The sequence below is a fragment of the Schistocerca cancellata genome, chromosome 2 (genome assembly GCF_023864275.1).
Source record: "Schistocerca cancellata isolate TAMUIC-IGC-003103 chromosome 2, iqSchCanc2.1, whole genome shotgun sequence".
NCBI classification, from domain to species: Eukaryota; Metazoa; Arthropoda; class Insecta; order Orthoptera; family Acrididae; genus Schistocerca; species Schistocerca cancellata.
In genome coordinates, this window is record NC_064627.1 from 267,959,148 (window position 1) to 267,983,184 (window position 24,037).

Sequence of the window (24,037 nt, forward strand, 5' to 3'; positions counted from 1 at the left end):
ATAATTTCTTTATTCTTTGGGTATGACCAAATTTCCTCTTCATCTGGTTATGCCACACGTTACTTAGAAACACGCATATTTCAAAATATGCGGTACAGTTAATGAAAAACGGGACAATATATGTCCCATACGTACTTTGTCGGGACAACGGGATACTGAAGCTAAATAAGGGACCATCCCATAAAATACGAGACGTCAGGTCACCCTATCTTACCTTATAACGAAAAAGAAGTTTCGAGCTTAAAAAACTGTGGCAGCGTTCTCGACCTTTCGTGCATTTGCTAGGCACATCTAATATAAAACTTTACTATACACGAACACTGTGGTAACAGAATAGCCGCAGGCGAATTAGTTTGCGTGTCCGCGCTCACCGCCAACGGCGACTACGTAACACACGGTAAACGTTTAACGCTCGCTGTCACATCGTTACGCGGGCGACCTTTGTGAAATTGCTTCCGCTGCCGGCAGTACTATTCAGTGGCCACTGCATAAAAGCCCAACCAGGCCTTTGTCAGTCATTGTTTGCAGTTTATCCTGAGGACATCTCCTCCGGCTGCCCGTGGCTGTTCGCTCACTAGCGGCACTGTGTGGGCTCTGTCCCACTTAACCGTGTCCGTGCTTGACGCTGTTGGTCGGATGCTGCTCCGATGCGCCGAGTTGCTGCGTGTGTTTCTCCAGGATGCTATGGAAAGTCCTGACGCACAAGGCAGGAATGAGGGTGTGTCGTCAGTCCGTCCATGCTTGTTATCTTCCTTGTATTGGACGTTTCAGGAGGAAAAGAACTAGCGCCAGAACGTCAGAGTGAACATTTCGAAAGGAAAAACAGCGTTCAAACAATTCTACATATACAGCTTTGTCGTAATCAATACCGGAAAAAAGGCACGGGTGAAAGTATACGATAATAGGTGTAAGAACGTTCTAGTAAACACGGATAGCCAGCTGAAACATTTGTGAGATAACTGCGGGTATGTGGTTACAATCCACCATTGTTGTCGTCTTCCGTCCGAACACTGGTTTGATACATCTCTCCATGCCGACAGCAAAGTCAAATCCGTGTCATCCAGCCTGTTGCCCCTGCATCTACTGACAATGCTATTGGCCTCCCCCCCTCCTCCCCTTCAGGACCCATACATAGGTAATTCTGGCCTCTCAACAGAGACCCCGCCGTTGTAGTTACATCTACGTTGTAGCTTTCTGTACCGATGAAGCACGCAAGTCACCCACCTCGGCGAAGTCCTCGGTTCAGGGGTGGTGGAAGTCACTGACTTCGGTTTGAAACAGTGTCCCAGTTAGAACAAATGTATTTGAAAAGTAAATGTTCCGATTAAGTTCTCATCTAATTGGGCCGTCCACCAAACCTAATTTTGATAATAAGCAGCCTGTATAGAAACACTAATATTATCATAGACACACTGCAGTTAAAAGAAGAGAACGGATTCTAGTAAATGAAGGACGCGGAAAAGAGTGCAGCTTATCACGCACTCATTTTAAAATGTGCACTCACAATATTTCAAAGAAATGAAAAATGTTTCTAGATCCAGGAATTCAATTATTAAACAGTGACTATTCAAACACTCGTCCATTTATCGACGATCAAATAATGATTATAGAGTATTAGACACACTTAAAGAAATCCATGCATCTTTTAAGTAATCTATTTAAATCTTATAATTTTAAAATCTCAACTAATAATTAATGCTTTTAGAGGTAATGATCTAGTCAGATCAGAGAGTGTGGTAGAAAACAACATTTTAGAACAAGTATCGAATTTTAAAAGTCTTGGCTGCGACGTAAATTTACAAGCATTCAGCAAAAAGTTAGAAAATTTCAAGCTCTTTTTGGCGCCACTGAAAGAACTTTTAAAAAGAAAGTAAGAAAAGAAACAAGTAATAAAAATTTTTAAAGTAGTGGTTTTACCCACATTGCTTTATGGCAGCGAAACCTGGGTGCCGACTTAAAGCCAACTGAATAAAATACAGCCGGCAGAAATAAGACTTTTAAGGAGTGTTTAAGGATGTTTGAGAGTGTATGGGATATGAAATGAAAATATTAGGAAAGAATTACATATTGAATCAGTACATAATCAAACATTAAATAATAGAAACGAACCAATCACTTACAGAGAGCGGAAAATACCAAACTTCCCATGGTAGTGTTGTGTAACATTTCTGGCTCTACAGCCATCATATTTAGCTACAAGAAGCTCTTCTTAGAGCAGTTTATAAGATAGCAGTAGTCAGATGAAGTAATGTAGTGTGAGGTACTTGTGACAGATGGTTTATTCTGTACGTGTGTGGTAAGGAAGACTGCCTAAATTGTGATCCTTCTTCGCAGTTGGCTGCTATGTTCGGAAGTAGCGCACATAACGCACCAAAAAGATAAACTTCTGTTATGAATATGAGGAAAAGAAAACAGTGAATTTACTTGCATTTCATATACAAGTATCTCTCAATAGCAGACTATCATTACATTATTTCAAAAGTGTTAATTACCAGAAGAATAATAAACAACTGCTAAAAGAAAAGGCAGACGAAGCACTTTGGAGATATTCTGGACGCGCGTAACTTGGATGGCGGGCGAGATGGTTCAGCTGTAAGGTCAAGCTGTTTCGGCAGTTTCGGAGGACAGACATGTTGAATGCCGCGGTCGATATCAGTTAAGACGTAATTAGAAATCTCTAGTTTGTAAACGTAGTAACTCCATTGGCGGTCTCAAAGAAGAGACATGTCTGCCGCGGTCGATACCGGTTTAGAACTTAATTAGCAATCTCTGGTTCTTTGGACACACAACTGAGAACTGGTTTGATAGTAATTATGCAAACATGCAGTTCACCATTTTGTCTATTCTCTGTGAAATTGTGAAGAATAGAAATTATTTGTGATTCGTAAAGTGGACTATAATTGTGCAGTTTCTCGTATTCTGTTAATAAGAAAAGCGACTGGCAAACCGTTTAAACAAACCTATTCAAAATTTAAATATTTTTACAATATCAGTTCCTCGCTAATAGTTTATTACAGCCTGAAGATAATGAATTCACGATCTACGAGCTTTTTTTTCTGCGCAGAGACAGCAACTATAGAGACTGCAGATTGATGAATATTATACAGAACTTATGCAATCTACTCAGGGTGGTGGAAGTAACTAGGCACCTTGCGTGTCCTGCAATCTTAGTACAGATGAGATCAGTGAAAAGTCATCTCCGGTAACGCAGAGGAGGTATGAAGGAGGAAATTTTCGAGGAAAGGGGTTTATTATACACAAATAAATCTCTCTCGCTGCCACTCTCTCTTTCACTTGCCGTAGTTGATTACGTGTCAAGGTAAAATAGAGATCGAGGACGACGGAGGACATGCAACAGACAACCAAGAAGTCGGAATAGGCAAGAATGCCTAATCCACGATGTTAAGAAGAAGAAGAAGAAGAATATCTGACGTAAATCCATATGCTGTTTCATGAGGTAACACATTACCATCTTTTCTCATTGAAACTGTTGTTAGGGTAACTAAGTGGGCGTTTCATCGGGGGACACATTCTAGCAAGAAAACTTGACAAGTTTTTCCAATATTTGGCGCCAAAGAAATTGTGATTTAGGTCCTCATCTCCACACTGGTCCAACAGAGGAGATGGTATGATCTTGATGTGATGGAAGTCTTTCAATCCAGCGTGACTGAATATCTTGTGGAATGCAGTGACTAAGAATCCACATCCACGACTGAGCCCTCTGTACCAAGGTCTTGTTAATATTATTGGTTTTACACTGAAGCGCCAAAGAAACTGGTATAGGCATGCGTATTCAAAGAGGCAGATATGTAAACAGGCAGAATACGGAGTTGCGGTCGGCAACACCTCCATAAGACAACAAGGGTCTGCGCAGTTGTTACATGGGTTACTGCTGCTATAATGGCAGGTTATTAAGATTTAAGTGAGTTTGCACGTGGTGTTATAGTCGGCGCACGAGCGATGGGACACAGCATCTGCGAGGTAACGATGAAGTGGGGATTTTCCCGTACGACCATTTCATAAGTGCACAGTGAACATCAAGAATCCGGTAAAACATAAAATCTCCGATATCGCTGCGGCCGGAAAAAGATCCTGCAAGAACGGGACCAACAACGACTGAAGAGAATTGTTAAACGTGACAGAAGTGCAACCCTTCCGCAAATTGCTGTAGATTTCAATGCTGGGCCATCAACATGTGTCAGCGTGCGAACTATTCAACGAAACATAATCGATATCGGCTTTCGGGGCCGAAGGCCCACTCGTGTGCTTTACATCTCGCCTGGGCCTGTCAACACCGACATTGGACTGTTGATGACTGGAAACATGTTGCCTGATCGGACGGGTCTCGTTTCAAATCGTATCGAGCGGATGTACATGTACGGGCATGGAGACAACCTCATGAATCGATGGACTCTGCATGTCAGCAGGGGACTTTTCAAGCTGGTGGAGGTTCTGTAATGGTGTGGGGTGTGTGCAGTTGGAGTGATATGGGACTCCTGATAAGTCTAGATACAACTCTGACAGGTGACATGTACAGAAGCACCCTGTCTGATCACCTGCATCCATTCATGTCCACTGCGCATTCCGACGAACTTGGGCAGTTCCAGCATGACAATGCGACACCCCACTCGTCCCGAATTGCTACAGTGTGGCTCCAGGAAAACTCTTCTGAGTTTAAACACTTCCGCTGGCCACCAAACCCCCGAGACATGAAGATTATTGAGCATATCTGGGATTCCTTGCGAAGTGCTGTTCAGAGGAAATGTCCACCCCTTGTAATCTTACTGATTTATGGACAGCACTGCAGGATTCAGGGTGTCAGTTCTCGCCAGCACTGCTTCAGACATTAGTAGAATCGGTGCCACGTCGTGCTGTGGACTTCTGCGGGTTCGCGTGGGCGCTACATGATATTAGGCAGGTATACCAGTTTCTTTGGCTCTTCAATGTATCATTCCGTAGTGTCATCCTCTTCTCGCCAGCGAGAATCTCCATTTTTTCCCCACTCTCTTCTGATGAGATGCTTTATTTTGTGGATAAAATCTCCCAGTGGCACTAATCGTGATTTTATTTTCCACTATAAATAGCTTTACTCGCGAGAGTGTCAGCTATTTCATTGCCTAGCTTGTTGATACGCGCATTTATCCAACAAATTGCGATTGATGTCCCTTTATAGTCAGCTGAAAATTATTGGTCGCTATCAAGTAGACTATTGAATGGTTCGACCATCCATTCCCCACGTTTTTTAGCATTGTGATTGCTGATTTAATATCAGACAGAATGGCAACTTGTTTCTTTAATAATAAGTGGGCATATTTTATAGTTTTTAATATGGATGTAAGCTAATATATTATTCCAGCTTGCGGATGCTTTACTAATAGCTCAGTGAACTCACTTCCATTTCTGCCTTTTGTGTCAAACAAGATGTTGCAGAATTCCTGCTCAAACACTAACATCAACTAGGCAGACAGATGCACATATATGAGGGTAACTTAAGAATAATCTCTCGCAACAGGTGGAGGATTGTTGTTAAACTGTGACATGACAATCACGTATTGCTATGCGGCATTGTTTAATTTTTCTGCTACTAGTTCGGGTTGTTTTAATAAGAGTACTGGGCATGTTTGCTTGGGAAGAAAGATTTGCGTTTTTCTCGATGGATAGGTTCGCTCCCACTGTGGTCTCCGTTCCTGTTTCTCAGCAGAAGTCAGTGAGTGAATCTCATTAGGAGGTAAGAACATCCCTGGGAAGTTGAGCAGTTTTGCAGACTGGGTCAATGGCCCGTCCCGTGATTTTGTACGGTAAAGCCAGAGTCTGTCCTCACGCAGGGCAGAGACTGCAGCCCTAGAGAATAACATTTTTGCCTTTTTTGTAGGAATACCAATAAACCGGAAACCGTGACGCCACCCAACCAGCTTGAGAGGGTCAGTTGCTTCGCCTCCAAAATTTTGGTGTATCCAACTAAATGAGTCTTCCCCACCACCTTGCATGGGGCACACAAGTTAACCAGTCGGTGGGACACTGCTCCACCCCAGTACTAACCTTTTGTTTGTTAATGTCCATTTTGCATGCCATTGGTGAGAAGTGTCTGCACCGTTCTCCTGTTTTTTGAGATAAGCGACATTCTCGATGTCACATTAGCAACAGCACTGAGCCGCCCCTCCCTGTTGAGTTTTTTTGGAAACTTCTTAGTTGGGGGCGGGGAACGAATTTTCTATTCCATTCGCCTCCCGGCCACCATGTGTTGCTGATTGGCGCATTCTAGCCGTTTTGGGGGAAATGTAGGAGTCACCATTGCGGTAGCAGCTCGCAACTTACTTGTTCTGCCACACAACTCGTGTTGCGTGCCTGATTATAATTTTTGGTCTCTTTTTATCTCTGAAACATTGAACTCGCGAGCTGTCCTGAGGAAATCTTGCTGCGTTTTCTCCTTTCAGTCTTCCATACAATTTGGTACCTGCACATAATTTTAGCGTCATTCTGTGTAATTTCAATTGATATTTTAGAGAACTTTGCTCTCTCTCAAGTTCCGTGAACTATATTCATCATAAAGTGAAAATAAAAAAATTGTTATATTCACGCTTGACTTAGATTTCTGGATTCGCTTATTGTCCTACACCTTTTCTATAGGCAGGTGATCCACAAACAACTGGATTCGCTTATTGTCCTACACCTTTTCTATAGGTAGGTGATCCACAAACAACAAATATAACTTGTTGTTCTCAGTGCAATGGTGTTTTCATTGTATACAGTAACCAAACACAACCAACGGATGTTCGAAGTTAAAGAGAGATCCCCACCAAGTTTCTAAACCAACATTGATTGGAGTAGCAAGTGACAGAAAGTTTTTGGACGGCATCCACACAATTCCGAAGACGGCAAGAGCTGACAAGTGCGAGAATTATCGCACAGTCAGCTTAACAGCTCATGCATCGAAGCTGCTTACAAGAATAATACACAGAAGAATGGAAAAGAAAATTGAGAATGCGCTAGGTGACGATCAGTTTGGCTGTAGGAAAAGCAAAGGGACGAGAGAGGCAATTCTGACGTTACGGCTAATAATGGAAGCAAGGCTAAAGAAAAATCAAGACACTTTCATAGGATTTGTCGACCTGGAAAAAGCGTTCGACAATATAAAATGGTGCAAGCTGTTCGAGATTCTGAAGAAAGTAGGGGTAAGCTACAGGGAGAGACGGGTCATATACAACATGTACAACAACCAAGAGTGGATAATAAGAGTGGACGATCAAGAACGAAGTGCCCGTATTAAGGATGCAAGACAAGGCTGTAGCCTTTCGCCCCTACTCTTCAAAATGTACATCGAGGAAGCAATGATGGAAATAAAAGAAAGGTTCAGGAGTGGAATTAAAATACAAGGTGAAAGGATATCAATGATACGATTCGCTGATGACATTGCTATCCTGAGTGATAGTGAAGAAGAATTAAATGATCTGCTGGACGGAATGAACAGTCTAATGAGTACACAGTATGGTTTGAGAGTAAATCGGAGAAAGACGAAGGTAATGAGAAGTAGTAGAAATGAGAACAGCGAGAAACTTAACATCAGGATTGATGGTCACGAAGTCAAAGAAGTTAAGGAATTCTGCTGCCTAGGCAGTAAAATAACCAATGATGGACGGAGCAAGGAGGACATCAAAAGCAGACTCGCTATGGAAAAAAGGTATTTCTGGCCAAGGGAAGTCTACTAATATTAAATACCGGCCTTAATTTGAGGAAGAAATTTCTGAGGATGTACGTCTGGAGTACAGCATTGTATGGTAGTGAAACATGGACTGTGGGAAAACCGGAACAGAAGAGAATCGAAGCATTTGAGATGTGGTGCTATAGACGAATGTTGAAAATTAGGTGGACTGATAAGGTAAGGAATGAGGAGGTTCTACGCAGAATCGGAGAGGAAACGAATATGAGGAAAACACTAATAAGGAGAAGGGACAAGATGATAGGACATCTGCTAAGACATGAGGGAATGACTTCCATGGTACTAGAGGGAGCTGTAGAGGGCAAAAACTGTAGAGGAAGACAGAGATTGGAATACGTCAAGCAAATAAGCACAGGAAAGGAATTCGTGGCGGGCCGCATCAAACCAGTCAGTAGACTGATGACCAAAAAAAAATCGAGGAATGTACCATCGGGAATGGGCCCAATTCATTGAGTATTTGCGGCCTAATGTGGAGAGGTAACTCGTTAGTACTGACTGACAGAGCATTTCTTGTGGTTGAAAAATAGTTCTAATACACGTTGTAATTTATCAAGCTTTTTTAGTATGTTATCAGAGGTTGATCCAAAGGACAGACTCACGTAGTCTAGATGCAGGTGAATGAGGGCGCTGCAAGATCTGATAATGCTCGTCTCATCGTCGCGGCCCAGCTAGTGTCTGTTAATACAAGGAGCACCTTATCAACTTGTTTTCCTTATCTGTCAACTACTTGCTCTATGAGTCTGGACCAATTGAGTTTGTAGTCAACGTAAAGATCTAAATATTTTCGTAGACTTTTCACGCGAATACGTAATGGTCCCAGCCTCAATGTTGTGATTCCGGAAGTTTATAACGATTAAAACTAAGCGCAGCGGATTTATTTGGAGAGGTTTCTAATCTACTGAGCTTCAGCCTTATGTTATCCAGCTTGCTGCATCCCTCTGACGAGGCTGAGATAGTCGTATAAACACAGGGCGTCAAAACAATGGAAAATCTTGTCTTCGTGGAGAATCAGTTTGTGCATGTCTCCTGTAAATATGCACTGATTAGCCAGAACATTATGACCACCGACCTACCATCTATATAGACACGTCCAAGCGATAGCAGCCTAACCTGGCGAGATATGACTGCTAGTCAGACACATTCACGATGCACGTCCGTGTTTAGAATGGGGAAGGCAAACGATCTATCCGAGTTTGACCGAGGGCAGATTCTGATGGCCAGGAGGCTTAGCACAAGCATTTCGAATACTGCACGACTTGACCGGGTGCTCGAGGAGTGCTGTGGTGAGTACCTTTAACACGTGGCGAAACCAAGGTGATACCACGACCGGACGCAGAGTGGTTGGGCGGCCACTCCTCGTTACAGGTGTCGGACGTCATAAGCTGGACAGACTGGTAAAACAGGACAGGCGGCGAACTGTGGCGGAACTAACATCAGATTTTAATGCTGGGCAGGTACAAGTGTGTCCGAACACACAGTTGACATCGGCAACTACAAATGAAATGGGTGCAGTGGCAGAGCGTTGCATGGTCTGATGAATCCCGATACCTTCTCTATCATGACGATGGGAGGGCGCGAATCCGTCGTCCCCCAGTGGAAACGTTCCTTGACACGTGTACTGCGACCGAGCGAGGTGGCGCAGTGGTTAGACACTGGACTCGCATTCGGGAGGACGACGGTTCAATCCCGCGTCCGGCCATCCTGATTTAGGTTTTTCGTGATTTCCCGAAATCGCTCCAGGCAAATGCCGGGATGGTTCCTTTCAAAGGGCACGGCCGACTTCCTTCCCCGTCCTTCCCTAATCCGATGAGACCGATGACCTCGCTGTCTGGTCTCCTTCCCCAAACAACCAACCAACTTGTACTGCGGGACGGAGACAAGCTGGCAGCGGCTCCATTGTGTTCTAGGGAGCATTCCGGTGGGTATCCATGGGTCCAGTGGAGCTCGTGCAAGGCACCATGACGGCCAAGGAGTATCGTACACTGGATGCAGACCACGTACACTCCCTCATGACGATCATGTTTGCCGGAGGCAGTGGTATTTACAACAAGAAAATGGGCCATATCACAAGGCCAGGAGTGTGATTGAGTAGTTCGGGGAATACAGTGGCGAGTTCTAGTTGATTTGATGCCCCCCCCCCCTCCAAGTCACCAGATCTGACCCGATTGAACAAATCTAGGATTTGATTGAACATGGCGTCGAAGCTCATCGCCCCCTCCCCATCCCCGTAACTTACGGGAATTATGTGACTTGCGTGCGCAGATGTGGCGTCGATGCCCTCCAGCGACCTACCAAGACCTCACTGGTTCCATGCCACGACGCGTCGTCGCAGCTGTTATCCTTGCCAAAGGTGGACATACCGGCTATAACGTATGTAGTCATAATGTTCTGGCTGATAGGTGTATCTAACAGTAATGGCGATAGTGTTAGTCCTTGTGGTAGGGTTTACTAGTTTCCTCAGGACCAATAGTTTTGCTGTTGCATTCAAGTTTGACTTTTGATTGAGAAATGGGAAACCCACTGCATAATGTTCCCTGATGTACGAAATGTAGATGGCGTTACTGCACCTGCTTTGTACGGTTAGGCTGAAATACTAAGTGTTTCCTTACCTAAGTATGTACAACATCTCATATCTGCTACACTTTTGTTACATACTGCCTTTGTGGAGTTGCAATTTTAGTGACTAGCAGTGTATTTTGACAGATGAACTACCAGACGAGGATAGTCGTATGAGTACTGTAGGGCACATTGTCTCTCCGACGCGTTTGATGTGTACCGTGGCTCTGAAGTACGTATTGTGTGTGCGGCTGACTGCTCTGAAGAACTGCTAGAAGCTGACGTCACCAGGTCGCGGCCTTAACGGTCACCAGTGAGTGTTCCGCAAGGGAGATTTCCATACCGGGGCGACAGCGTAATTAGCGCCAGTCTACCTGATACAGTTCGCCAAGTCCTCAAACACAGTTTGCTTTATTCATATACCGAGCGAGGTGGCGCAGTGGTTAGCACACTGGACTCGCATTCGGGAGGACGACGGTTCAATCCCGTCTCCAGCCATCCTGATTTAGGTTTTCCGTGATTTCCCTAAATCGTTTCAGGCGAATGCCGGGATGGTTCCTTTGAAAGGGCACGGCCGATTTCCTTCCCAATCCTTCCCTAACCAGAGCTTGCGCTCCGTCTCTAATGACCTCGTTGTCGACGGGACGTTAAACACTAACCACCACCACCACCACCACCTTTATTCATATACGATACTTGGCAAACAGCAGAAGCAGGTGGAGAGGTACATCCTGTCTTCCTAGACTTCTTGAAAGGCATTCGACGCTGTACGAACTTGTTTGATAATCAGTATACAGTCATATGGAGTATCTTCACAGTTGTGCGATTGGGTCGATTAATTTTTGACGTACTGGATCGATTACGTTATACAGCAAGGTGAATGTTTTTTAGTAACGAGGATGTCATTGGGTAAGCATGGAAGCGTAATAAGATCTCTTATGTTGTCATCATCTTCTTCTTCTTCTTCTTCTTCGGCGTTTCCCCTAGCAGTTGTCTTTTCGACCTACACAATCCTCTTTCGTTCCAGTCATCGGGTCATCGATTTCTGTCTTCCATTGTTTCCTGCATGCATTTTTCCCATCTTAACGCTGGCCTTTTTCTTCCGGACGACTCCTAGTTTTAAACCTTCCTTAGTGGCCTAAGGTTAGCCGTTCCCTGTACGTGCCCGTACCAGTAAAGCGCTCTCTTACCTAAAGGTTTTTATACGAACCACGTTATCTTCATTAGGCTTCATACCTCCTCATTTCATATTCTATCGTATTGTTTCTCATATACGAAGGGCGTTTGAAACGTCCGTGCAAAATTAAACTACTTACGTGTTTGGGGTAAACCTTTTTTATTTTTCGACATAGTCTCCTTTTAGACTTACACACTTCGTCCAACGCTGTTCTAATTTGTTGGTCCCTTCCGAATAATAGGAATTGTCCAAGTCTGCAAAATAGCTATTATTTGCTGCAATTACCTCCCCGTTTGAATAAAATCTTCGTCCCGCCAGTCATTTCTTCAAATTGGGGAACAAATAGTAGTCCGAGGGAGCCAAGTTTGGAGAATATGGGGGATGTGAAACGAGTTGGAATTCTATTTCCATTAATTTTGCGACCACAACTGCTGAGGTGTGTGCTGGTACATTCTAATAATGGAAAAGGGACTTTTTTGCGGTCCAATCGCTGGCGTTTTTCTTTCAGCTCGGTTTTCAAACGGTCCAATAACGATGAATAATATGCACCTGTAATAGTTTTACCCTTTTCCAGATAGTCGATGAGGATCATCCCTTGCGAATCCCAAAAGTCAGTCGTCATAACCTTTCCGGCCGAAGGAATGGTCTTCGCCTTTTTTGGTGCAGATTCTCCCTTGGTAACCTATTTTTTAGATTGTTGTTTGGTCTCAGGAGTATAGTAATGTATTCATGTTTCATCTACAGTGACGAAACGACGCTTACAGTCCTGATGATTCTTCCTGAACAGCTGCAAACCATCCTTGCAACACTTCACACGATTCCGTTTTTGGCCAAGCGTGAGCAATCGCGGAACCCATCTTGCGGACAGCTTTCTCATGTCCAAAAGTTTATGTAAAATACTATGTATCTGTTCATTCGAGTTGCCCGCAGCACTAGCAATCTCATGCACCTTAATTCTTCTGTCATCCATCACCATATCATGAATTTTATCAATGATTTCTGGAGTCGTAAGCTCCACAGGGCGTCCAGAACATTCAGCATCACTTGTGCTCATATGGCCACTCCGAAAATTTTGAAACCACTTATAAACTGTTCTAATCAAAGGTACAGTCACCGTAATGTTTATCAAGCTTCTCTTTAGTCTCCTGAGGCATTTTACCTTAAATAAAGTAATATTTAATCACCACACTCTTTTTCGTCCATTTTTTGACAATCACTCGACTTCCTTGATTCACACGAATGCCAAAAACAAAGAAATAGACCAATATGGCTGAAACTTGGTGTGCGTTCTTTCCAAAGATGCTACTAACTAAACATGACCTTGATAAGCGCCGGTGGTGCCATCTCTCGTACTTTGTACGGACTTTTCAAACGCCCCTCGTATACACGACATGTATTCGCAGTTGCGAGTATAGACAGCCATCAGCTGTATAATGGAATAATGACAGTGAAAATTTGTGCCGGACTGGAATCCTAACCCGGATTTCCCGCTTATAGCGAGCGATCGCCTTCCCATTTTTTTTTAAAATCTCATTTTGTACGTTATAGTTCGTTGCATTTGTTCGGGGCGGATGTCCCATGACACCCGCTGAAATTCATTGTTGATCCATTCACTCAGTTTGTTCATTACAGAGGGCAGTTACCCCCTGACCGAATAGGCTGAGCTACCGTGCCGGCCACCATTTGGCTCGGCCAGATCCAAATTTCCACACGTCGTCAGCCACCTAGCTACAACCTGTACTCTTACATCTATTATGTATACTCTCGTACAGGGGAGACATTTTACTTAAAATACGCTTGCCTTGTGTCGGCGGATAAATACGATAATGCAGTGCCAATGTTATTCCGTATTTCGATCCAATGTTCCTTCGGACATGCATGCTATGCATGGACTTTAGTGCTTTTGTTCTTTTGTAGAGTTTCTTCACAATACTTGGAGAAAGCTATAAGTTACGTAAAAGTTCTATTTACTGTATTTACGTGTTCGCTAATCATTTGTGTTGCAGTCCAGCTTGCTTACGACGACAGCTGCTGCACCGCTATGTAGCCCACCTCTCCTTACTACTGTGTGCGAAGTAATAAACAACACTCACGTTGATGTGAAGTTTATTGCTAATCTCTTTTCTGTACTGATCATCACTTTAAGATTTCTGTGGTTTACTGTCAGTCGTTAATCTGTGCTCGTTAGACTGTGCAATCCTCTCAAGTGGCCCTGCAATTCTTCCTCACTTACATGAAGAATAGCAATGTTATTACCTAATACTATCATCGATATCCTTTCAATCTGAATTTTAATGCTACTTCTGAACCTTTCTTTTATTTTCGTCATTGTTTCTTCGATCTATAGTTCGAACCATAATGAAGAAAGACTGTATCCCGGCCTTACAGCCTTTTTAATCCGAGTTCTTTTCGATTCTTAGTGTTCTCCATTGGTTGTTGTACATATTGTATACTATCCGTTTTCCCCTAGATCTTGTAGCTCTTTATACAGTAACATCAAACATCTTCCCCGATTTTAGGTTCAAAATGGTTCAAATGGCTCTGAGCACTATGCGACTTAACTGCTGAGGTCATCAGTCGCCTAGAACTTAGAACTAATTAAACCTAACTAACCTAAGGGCATCACACACATCCATGCCTGAGGCAGGATTCGAACCTGCGACCGTAGCGGTCACGCGGTTCCAAACTGAAGCGCTAGAACCGCAAGGCCACACCGGCCGGCCCGATTTTAGGTTCTCAAGCGCTTTTTTGTCTCAATGTGAAGGTGACTTGCTTCCATTACTAAGTGCAGTGTGGGAACTGCCTCTGTGGTGCTTTATCTTTCCTAAAGCCCAACTAATCCTCATTTACTATATCTTCAGTTTTATGTTTCATTCTTCTATATATTGTTCTTTTCAGCAATGTGGATCCAAATACGCAAAGTGGATAGTAACAGAAAAATCGTTAATACTGTCAGTGGCTTTCCTTCGTCATTTGCTGTACATTATCTTGCGAAGTATTCCGTGTGTTCTGAAATTCTCGTTGTAAACTTTCTGGACTTGTAGAGGGGAGTGAGTACACAATATTTTGAATAGGAATCCTTGTTCGGAAACACCATGGTACGACGCTACAGAGTGTCAAAGTTGTAGGCACCGGCGTCTGTAAATGTGTGTAGATAAAACATGATTCCGTGATGATGTTAGAAGCTTTCTAGGATGATGAAGAAGGAGGTACCAAAACAGGAAAAAAAAGTCAGCTAACATGGGCTCTGAGGAGCTATGAACACTTGTTCATCTTCGCTACTGTGAAACACATCATCTCTATTTTTCCTTGTTTTCGTCCGTACTGCTGCCAATGAAAGTTGGAGGTGGTGGGAGTGGAAAGGCTTGTATGGGCGCAAGACGGCAAGGTCTTCAGCGCCATCGAAAAAACAGGTTGAGACAGGTGTCAAAAAAATCCAGAACAGGAAGATAAAGCAGAACGTAAAACACAGATAACAAAGGTTGGAGCCGGCCGGAGTGGCCGAGCGGTTCTAGGCGCTTCAGTCTGGAACCGCGCTGCTGCTTCGGTCGCAGGTTCGAATCCTGCCTCGGGCATGGATGTGTGTGATGTCCTTAGGTTAGTTAGGTTTACGTAGTTCTAAGTTCTAGGGGACTGATGACCTCAGATGTTAAGTCCCATGGTGCTCAGAGCCATTTGAGCCATTTGAGCCATTTTTGAACAAAGGTTGGAAAACTATGGGGACAAAGCATTGCATCAGTAGTAAAACATGAGTTCCACAGGAAGAAAGTGGTAGAAGGAGCTAAAACAATAAAGCAGATCGAAGTGGCTGGCTGACCGCAAGGAAAAGGGGAGGAGCCAGCCACTAAGACCTCCAGCCTAAAAGTTTAGGTCAGGGTCCAGACACATCGCAGAACTTTAAAACCCTAGTTACACTCGTCTCGTCGGCCCGCGGGTTCAAGGTCAACATCGATATCGCGGCTTACCACCACCTACAGGTAAAATGTGCCTGCGGCTCTCGTTTTCGGTATAAACCGAACGTAATAGATCAGCGTGACTTGAGCAGACGTGCAGGATGCCTCGCAGACGGCGTGAACCGTCATTTCAGTGAGGTTGAAAGAGGGTGCATTATTGTCTTGAGAGATTGTGGTGCATCCAGCCGGGAAACTGCTGCTCTTGTGGGACGAAGTGTTTCGGCAGTGCAACGGGTGTGTGCAGAACGGTTCACGGAAGGCCGTAGGACACGACAAGGCGGGTCAGGTGCACCATCCAGACCACCTCCCGATAACATCGACACCTCATGCATATGCCATTGCAGGACAGATCTGCATCCTCCTTGACTCTGGCGCAGTTATCTAACTGTGTAACATATTGTACACAACCAGGGGTGACAATCCGGCGCCGTTTATCACAGCATGGGTTACGTGGGCGTCGTACACTTCTCCGCCTACCTTTAACGAATGTGTAGAAACATGACATATGGCAATGATGTACGGAACGACGGCACTGGGGATAGTAAGGGCATCAGATAGTGTTTCCGGGTGAATCCAGGTTCTGTTTGCAAATGATGGCTGTGTTCTGGTTCGCCACAAACAGGGGGAGCGGCATCACAGTGACTGCATTCGCACAAGACATACAGGGCCAGCTTAAGGTCTTATGGTGTAGGGTGCCATTGGGTACAACCACAAATCACAGTTTGTGCGTGTCCAGGGCAATGTGACCATTGTGACCTTCGTGAATGACATCCTGTGACCCGTAGCCATACTCTTTCTGCACAACACCCCAGACGCCGTATTTCAGCAAAACAATGCGCAACCACGTGTTGCTGAAAGAACAACTACCTTCTTGGTGTTACAGGATGTCAGCCTTTTGCCCTGGCTCGCCGGCCGGAGTGGCCGAGCGGTTATAAGCGCTACAGTCTGGAACCGCGCGGCCGCTACGGTCGCAGGTTCGAATCCTGCCTCGGGCATAGATGTGTGTGATGCCCTTAGCTTAGTTAGGTTTAAGTAGTTCTAAGTTCTAGGGGACTGATGACCTCAGCTGCTAAGTCCCATAGTGCTCAGAGCCATTCGAACCATTTTTTTGCCATGGCTCGCCAGATCACCAGACTTGTCGCCAATCGAAAATGTGTGGGATATGGAGAAACGAGAGGTGCAGCGCTGTGACCCAATGCCAGTCTACAGAGATGAACTTTGGAACCACGTGAATGCAGCATGGATGGCTATGTCACAGTATGCCATTCGCGCGCTATACGCGTCGATGCCATCAGGCATGGAACAAGTTATCAGCACCCATGGTGGACTCTGTGCCTACTAGGCAACAAGACACATGCTGAAGCGAGATGATTGAAACGTTAACCATTTCTGCAGAACGTAGTAATGTACACGTCCTGTGAATATGAAAGTCCTACCTCTAGTCGTTCGATGTGTTCTGTTCTTTTCTGAACAAGAATGTATGATTCTGTTGACAGATGACTACGTGAAACAACACAAAGTTCTTTGCAATCTTCAGAGAAAGAAACTGTGTTTCAAGTGCGCTCTTATGCGCATTCACACTGTCTTCTCGTTGTTGAAACTACTGCGAAATTTAAGATACCAGCTGTGGGCTACGATGGGCAACTGATCATACAGTTTTAATTATCACCCCGAAAAATTAAAGTTACATGATTTACTTTTTGTTTGCAGATAATATTTGAATTCCTAGTACATTCTGAAATCCGCGCGCCACCGTACCGTAGCATTCCGTTAGAGGAGCCCATCTAGTTTTATCAGTGGACTGTGTCATTTTGTTTTGGCTGCGGTAGCAGAGTGCTTTAGCGCAGATATTTCAATGTATAGGAGGTCTGTAAACCGTGGACCAGATATAAATTAATTACGTAACTTAATTTTTTTCGAGGTCATATTTAAAACTTCATAACTACCTTTTATAATTTCATTTCATGAATCTCATGATAAAAATATGTCTGTACCGCTTAAGTAATTTAAAAAATAGAACATTTGAGTTCAGAGATACGGTACGAAATGCCATACGTCACTGTAGCCACCTGATTCCGGCGTGGACACGCTGCTCGTGTTATTTTACAGTGCTAGCATAGATTCGTTCAAAGTCTTGTGATGACTGATTTAGAGAATAACTTCAAGCAGCACCTTTCCCTGGCGAAATATGATTGCACCAACACCATGCGAGTCTTAAGCAAATGTCCCAGAATTTTATGTTCGCATTATCCAGTGGCAATATCCCAGCTTATTTGCATTCAGCATGCATTTTCTTTCCGTCTTCTTGCCGTTAAGGGTTTTGAAACAATTTGTGGTTAGTAAAACAGACAGAAAAAATTATGTAGATGCATGCTAGGAAAAATCTTACCTGGCGCCATGTGGCACATTGGACCTAGAAATAAGAAACAAGACAGTCATTAGAATTTTGGTCCCTCCACCAGCAAAAAATTATTTCTGTGGCAAACATAAATTCGAGGAAAGAAGGCAATCGGAGAATCTGTTCCCGTCCTTCGTCTCAAACTTGAGTTGCAAGATATCAGCCAGTTTATTTTCCCGAAATTTATTGTAATGTTACAGTTTACCTAATACGAGTGACAGAGACGCATATTGATTAATGCCAAAAATAATCGTACGTTAAGTCTTTATTTGTCACACATGCAACGAAATCGAAATGAAGGACAGAGGGAGGTACTACTCTTGGATGGAGAAAGAAGTAACATCGCGTGTGCCGCAGGGAAGTGTGTTGAGACCCTTACTGTTCATGTTCTATATGACCTTACGGACAATATTAATAGTAACCTCAGACTTTTTGCAAATTATGCAGTTCCCTATAATGAAGTACTGTATGAATGAATCTACATAAATATTCAGCCAGGTCTTAAGATATCAAAGTGTGTAAAGACTGGCAATTTGTTTTAAATGTTCAGAAATATAAAACTGTGCACCTTCATAAAACGAAATAAAACGTAGTATCCCACGGCTATAGTTGTGGCAAACATAAATACGAGGAAAGAAGGCAATCGGTCAATCGGATCCAACCCTTCGTCTCAAAACTGCAGTGCAGAATATCAGCCGTTTTATTTTCCCGAAATTTCTCGTAAACTCACATCAGTTAGAACCGGCCAACTCATACAAATACCTGGACGTAACACTTCTAAGATGTATGAAATGAAATGATATGTACGGTCAGTCGTGGATAGAGATGGTGGTAGACTTCGCTTTATTGGTAGAATACTGGAGTAGTGCGACCAGTCTACAAAGGAGATTGCATATAAATCACTCGTGCGACCCATTCTAGAATACTGCTCAATGTGTGCCAAATAGGACTAACAGGGGATGTTGAAAGTATATAGAGAAGGGCAGCACGAATGGTCACAGATTTGGTTAAGTCGTGGGAGAGTGTCACAGAGGTGCTGAATAAACTGAATTGGAGACTCTTGAAGACAGACATAAACAATCCTGAGCAAGTCTACTAACGAAGTTTCAAGAGCCGGCTTTAAATGATGAGTCTAGGAATGTATTACGACCCCCTACTTATCGCTCACATACGGATCGTGTGGACAAGATCAGCCGGCCGAAGTGGCCGCGCGGTTCTGGCGCTGCAGTCTGGAACCGCGACACCGCTATGGTCGCAGGTTCGAATCCTGCCTCGGGCATGGATGTGTGTGATATCCTTAGGTTAGTTAGGTTTAACTAGTTCTAAGTTCTAGGGGACTAATGACCTCAGCAGTTGAGTCCCATAGTGCTCAGAGCCATTTGAATTTTGTAGTTGTACATGCAGATGTACGTGCACCAAACACCATATACTAATACTTCAGGGAATGAATCATCGATTTTCAATAGAGTGTGATATATTTTGAAATTCCTGGAAGATTTAAACTGTGTGCCGGACCAGGCTCGAACTGTGAACCTTCCCTTTTGTAGACAACGTTCTTGGGAACTTATCTATCCAGGCAACATCCACGACCGCTTTTCGCAGGCTCACGTCCGCCAGTACCTCTCTCCTAGTATCCAGATTTTACAGAAGTTTTTCCATACTTTACTGAACTAGCATTCCTAAAAATACGAGTATCGCGGAAAAATTACACTAGTGGCCATTAAAATTGCTACACCACGAAGATGACGTGCTACAGACGCGAAATTTAACCGACAGGAAGAAGATGCTGTGATATGCAAATGATTAGCTTTTCAGAGCATTCACACAAGGTTGGCGCCGGTGGCGATACCTACAACGTGCTGACATGAGGAAAGTTTCCAACGGATTTCTCATACACAAACAACAGTTGACTGGCGTTGCCTGGTGAAACGTTGTTGTGATGCCTAGTGTAAGGAGGAGAAATGCGTATCATCACGTTTCCGACTTTTATAAAGGTCGGATTGTAGCCCACCGCGATTTCGATTTATCGTATCGCGACATTGCTGCTCGCGTTGGTCCAGATCCAATGACTGTTAGCAGAATATGGAATCGGTGGTTTCAGGAGGGTAATACGGAACGCCGTGCTGGATCCCAACGGCCTAGTAACACTAGCAGTCGAGATGATAAGTATCTTATCCGCATGGCTGTAACGGATCGTGGAGCCACGTCTCGATCCCTGAGTCAACAGATGGGGACGTTTGCAAGACAACAACCATCTGCACGAACAGTTCGACGACGTTTGCAGCAGCATGGACTATCAGCTCGGAGACCATGGCTGCGGTTATCCTTGACGCTGCGTCACAGACAGGAGCGCCTGCGATGGTGTTCTCAACGACGAACCTGGGTGCACGAATGGCAAAACGTAATTTTTTCAGATGAATCCAGGTTCTGTTTACAGCGTCATGATGGTCGCATCCGTGTTTGGCGACATCGCGGTGAACGCATATTGGAAGCGTGTATTCGTCATCGCCATACTGGCGTGTCACCAGGCGTGATGGTATGGGGTGCCATTGGTTACACGTCTCGGTCACCTCTTGTTCGCATTGACAGCACTTTGAACAGTGGACGTTAAATTTCAGATGTGTTACGACCCGTGGCTCTACCCTTCATTCGATCCCTGTGAAACCCTACATTTCAGCAGGATAATACACGACCGCATGTTGCAGGTCCTGTACGGGCGTTTCTGGATACAGAAAATGTTCGACTGCTGCCCTGGCCCGCACATTCTCCACATCTCTCACCAATTGAAAACGTCTGGTCAATGGTGGCCGAGCAACTGGCTCGTCACAATACGCCAGTCACTACTCTTGATGAACTGTGGTATTGTGTTGAAGCTGCTTGGGCAGCTGTACCTGTACACGCCATCCAAGCTCTATTTGACTCAATGCCCAGGCGTATCAAGGCCGTTATTACGGCCAGAGGTGGTTGTTCAGGTTACTGATTTCTCAGGATCTATGCACCCAAATTGCGTGAAAATGTAATCACATGTCAGTTCTAGTATAATATATTTGTCCAATGAATACCCGTTTATCATCTGTATTTCTTCTTGGTGTAGCAATTTTAATGGCCAGTAGTGTAGAACGTATCCCATGACTTTTATCACCTGATTGTAAATCAGCATCACTTTTGAGAGTTGGCATATCTCAACATACGACCAAGTGGCCAGAAAATACAGTCTAGAAGTTGTTTTCGGAATGAATCTTTCTATTGCAGCAGAGTATACGCTGTTTTAAAACTTCCTGGTAGATTAAAACTGTGTGCTGGATGGGGACTCGAAGTCGATACATCCAGGGACACCGAGGAAACTTGAATTTGGCTGCGGAAGGAAGCATGGAGATCGGGGGAGTAGTAAAAATTGTGATGGAGACCAACACTTGGCTGTAGTAAACGGCAGCGTATGAATGTAGGTTCAGTAATTATGGAGAGATAAGGAGGCTTCAATGGAATAGACTATAGTGGAGAGCTACATCACACCAGTATTCGGATTGAGGCGTAGAATATCAACGTGCACCCTCCATCACATACCGTACTACTGGGGAATAGAAATGTAGATGTACGTGTAAATGAACTGATGGTGTACCATAATTTTTTTCCGCTCCCGGTATGCTGTTAACACCTCTTCTAAGGACTAACAAGCGCTGACGCCATTAGCCCGTCGCCGAGATTGAGGAAGGGTGTTCTGGTGCAAAGTGGTGACTGCTTCACTCCTGCCTGTGCGCGACCTTCACAGTGGAGCCAACTGCGCCGGCCGACGACCCCGGGAAGTCAGGTGGGCGCTCGGCTCTGTACGTGACGTAAGTGGGCAAGCGGCGGGCTGCGGTCCGCCGAGAAAGCAACTGCTGGCGACGGCTGGCGAATCGCAAGCGGCAACGAATACAGTTGGCCCTCACGAGGGAGAGGGAGTAACTCGCCGTCCCGCCAGCCTCATGACAGATCGTTACCATTTTGACAGGGGGCTACTTAGTCAAGACGTTCACCTCAACGTTTCCGGAACCGTTTAAGATTACGTAATTGTATTTTCACCCAGATAAATGGTAAGACGTGAAATGCATGTGTAAGAAGAGAGATAATAATTTGACAGTAATACATGAAATTTAGATTTTCGCGTATTTAATGTGAATCACGCTAAATAATGGTGTACTGGGTGGTTACAATTAACATGCAGCTGCTCAAGGAGGTCCAGTGTGGCTGTAATTATGGTATGCCAGCGAAACTTGATAGATATGCTAGTACGTTAATGCGGAACCGATTTACGATTGAAAAATACTAGTACCAGTTTTGGCCATCAGGTGGAAATCTGGCCACAGCATCTTGTCGACGTCTCCATTGCTCATATTGAACAAACTGTGTAAGCGGCGGTTAATAATAAAATCAACAGTACGCGTTACTCACTTGTTTGAACTTTTATGGGCCAGCCTGGGTGACCGAGCGGTTCTAGGCGCTTCAGTCTGGAACCGCACGACCGCTACGGTCACAAGTTCGAATCCTGCCTCGGGCATGGATGTGTGTGATGTCCTTAGGTTAGTTAGGTTTAAGTAGTTCTAAGTTCTAGGGGACTGATGACCTCAGAAGTTAAGTCCCATAGTGCTCAGAGCCATTTGAACCATTTTATTGAACTTTTATGCCCAAGTCCCTTTACTAATCTACTACTTCTATACATATTTCTTGCATTCACAGCGCTAGATTTGCACCTGGTTGCCAAAATAGAAACTATTTTTTTTTACATTGTAAATAGATTCTGCATTAACGCGTTAGAATATCTACGAAGTTTCGCTGTCATACGATAATACAGCCTACACTGGACCTCGGTGAGTAGTTGTAACTTAATTATAACCACCCGGTATATACAGGTTGTATCTTGTAACGTCTCTTAGCAAAACACATATGTGGTAAAAAAAAGGAGAAAAGAATAATTGAATTGGATGATTGTAATTGCGTGGACAACGATTGTGTGATCTTTATATAATAAAGTGAAAGCATTATGTGTCATGTTTTGTTCTTGTATATAATTATGTACTGATTTTTTTAAAGATAATATCTGTGTCGCCGAGTACTGAAACCGCCACAGACGATACTTATTAAATATCAAACAAAGATGAGAATATGTGACAAGTATAAACAGTAGTGACCGAACATTAATTTCTCTGTCGTCTTCTTGGAGTTACGTAAGTAGGAAGAGCCTGTGACGTTATATTGTACGCTTGCGTAGCATTATTTTGTCAAAATTGAGAGACGTACGTCATTACGTATCATTGTAAAGACATTTTCAGTTATTTAAATATTATTCGTGGTGCAGAGCTGCGCTACGAACGAACGAGCCGCTGCCGTGGCGCATTCAACCAGCATTAAAGGCCTGGCCAGACAGAATGCGGCCTGGCCGTCCGGCCTGTGGCCTTGAGCCGCAGCCGGCAGGCCGCACTGTTGAATCTCTCGTTACTGTATGGCGGCGGTCACACAGAGTGCGGCTCTGACGCACCGGCAATCGGCCTGCCGCACCGGCCGCCGCCGGGTTGTCACAGATTAAGGCCTGGCCAGACAGAAACCGGCCTGCCGCTGCGACGGACGGCGCAGCGGTGGACCGGACCCGTCAGCGGCCAGGGACGCCACACAGGCAACGGCCGGCCGCAGCGACTCTTGATGCGTCAGCTGTTACACTGGGGAAGGGGCCGAAACCCATTACGAAGCTTGCATGCGTAGCGCGACTGTCTTGCGTTAGACGATTTGGAATCTTCACGCGGGACACGTTATCATTGTGCGAATTCATTTTTTTTTAATTGCAGAAATGAGTAGCTTGCACTAGCGATACGAAATGGCACCAAGAAGAGGAGATGTTGGGTGCACGACATTGATAGCAAGAGAGAAAGCTTAGGAGAATACCATCGTCTGTGTATTGATCTAGAGTCTGACGAAGATAGGTTCTTCAAATATTTTCGTATTTCACGAGAATGTTTCGAGGAAATGCATCGCCTGATAAAAAGGTAGCACCGAGAAGTGCACAACGAACCGGAGAAAGCCAGTTGATACAAGGCACAGACAAGCCGTTTGTTTGAGGTAAGTTTTATCGTTTGTGGCCTCTTTGTGCTTGAAATAGAAGTCATATAAATTATTCCATTTCAGTTTTGCTGTATCATATGAAAGGTTCGGCGGAAGAAAGTGCTATCCCACAACGTAGTTACGAGTGGAGTGATAAATTTATT

At 44.3% G+C, this 24,037-nt stretch overlaps 1 protein-coding gene across 4 annotated transcripts in view; it reads right to left on the reverse strand.

The window, feature by feature from the left end:
* Window positions 1–24,037, reverse strand: part of LOC126161609 (microsomal triacylglycerol transfer protein) — a 209,470-nt gene that overhangs the window by 129,749 nt on the left and 55,684 nt on the right. For 2 of the 4 annotated variants that reach the window (XM_049917560.1, XM_049917559.1), the window contains exon 2: window positions 17,793–17,816. The exons of the other annotated variants lie outside the window; for them this stretch is intronic. In XM_049917560.1, the coding sequence (XP_049773517.1) occupies window positions 17,793–17,816 (24 nt within the window). The remainder of the gene's footprint in view (window positions 1–17,792; window positions 17,817–24,037) is intronic. 4 annotated transcript variants of the gene reach the window in all.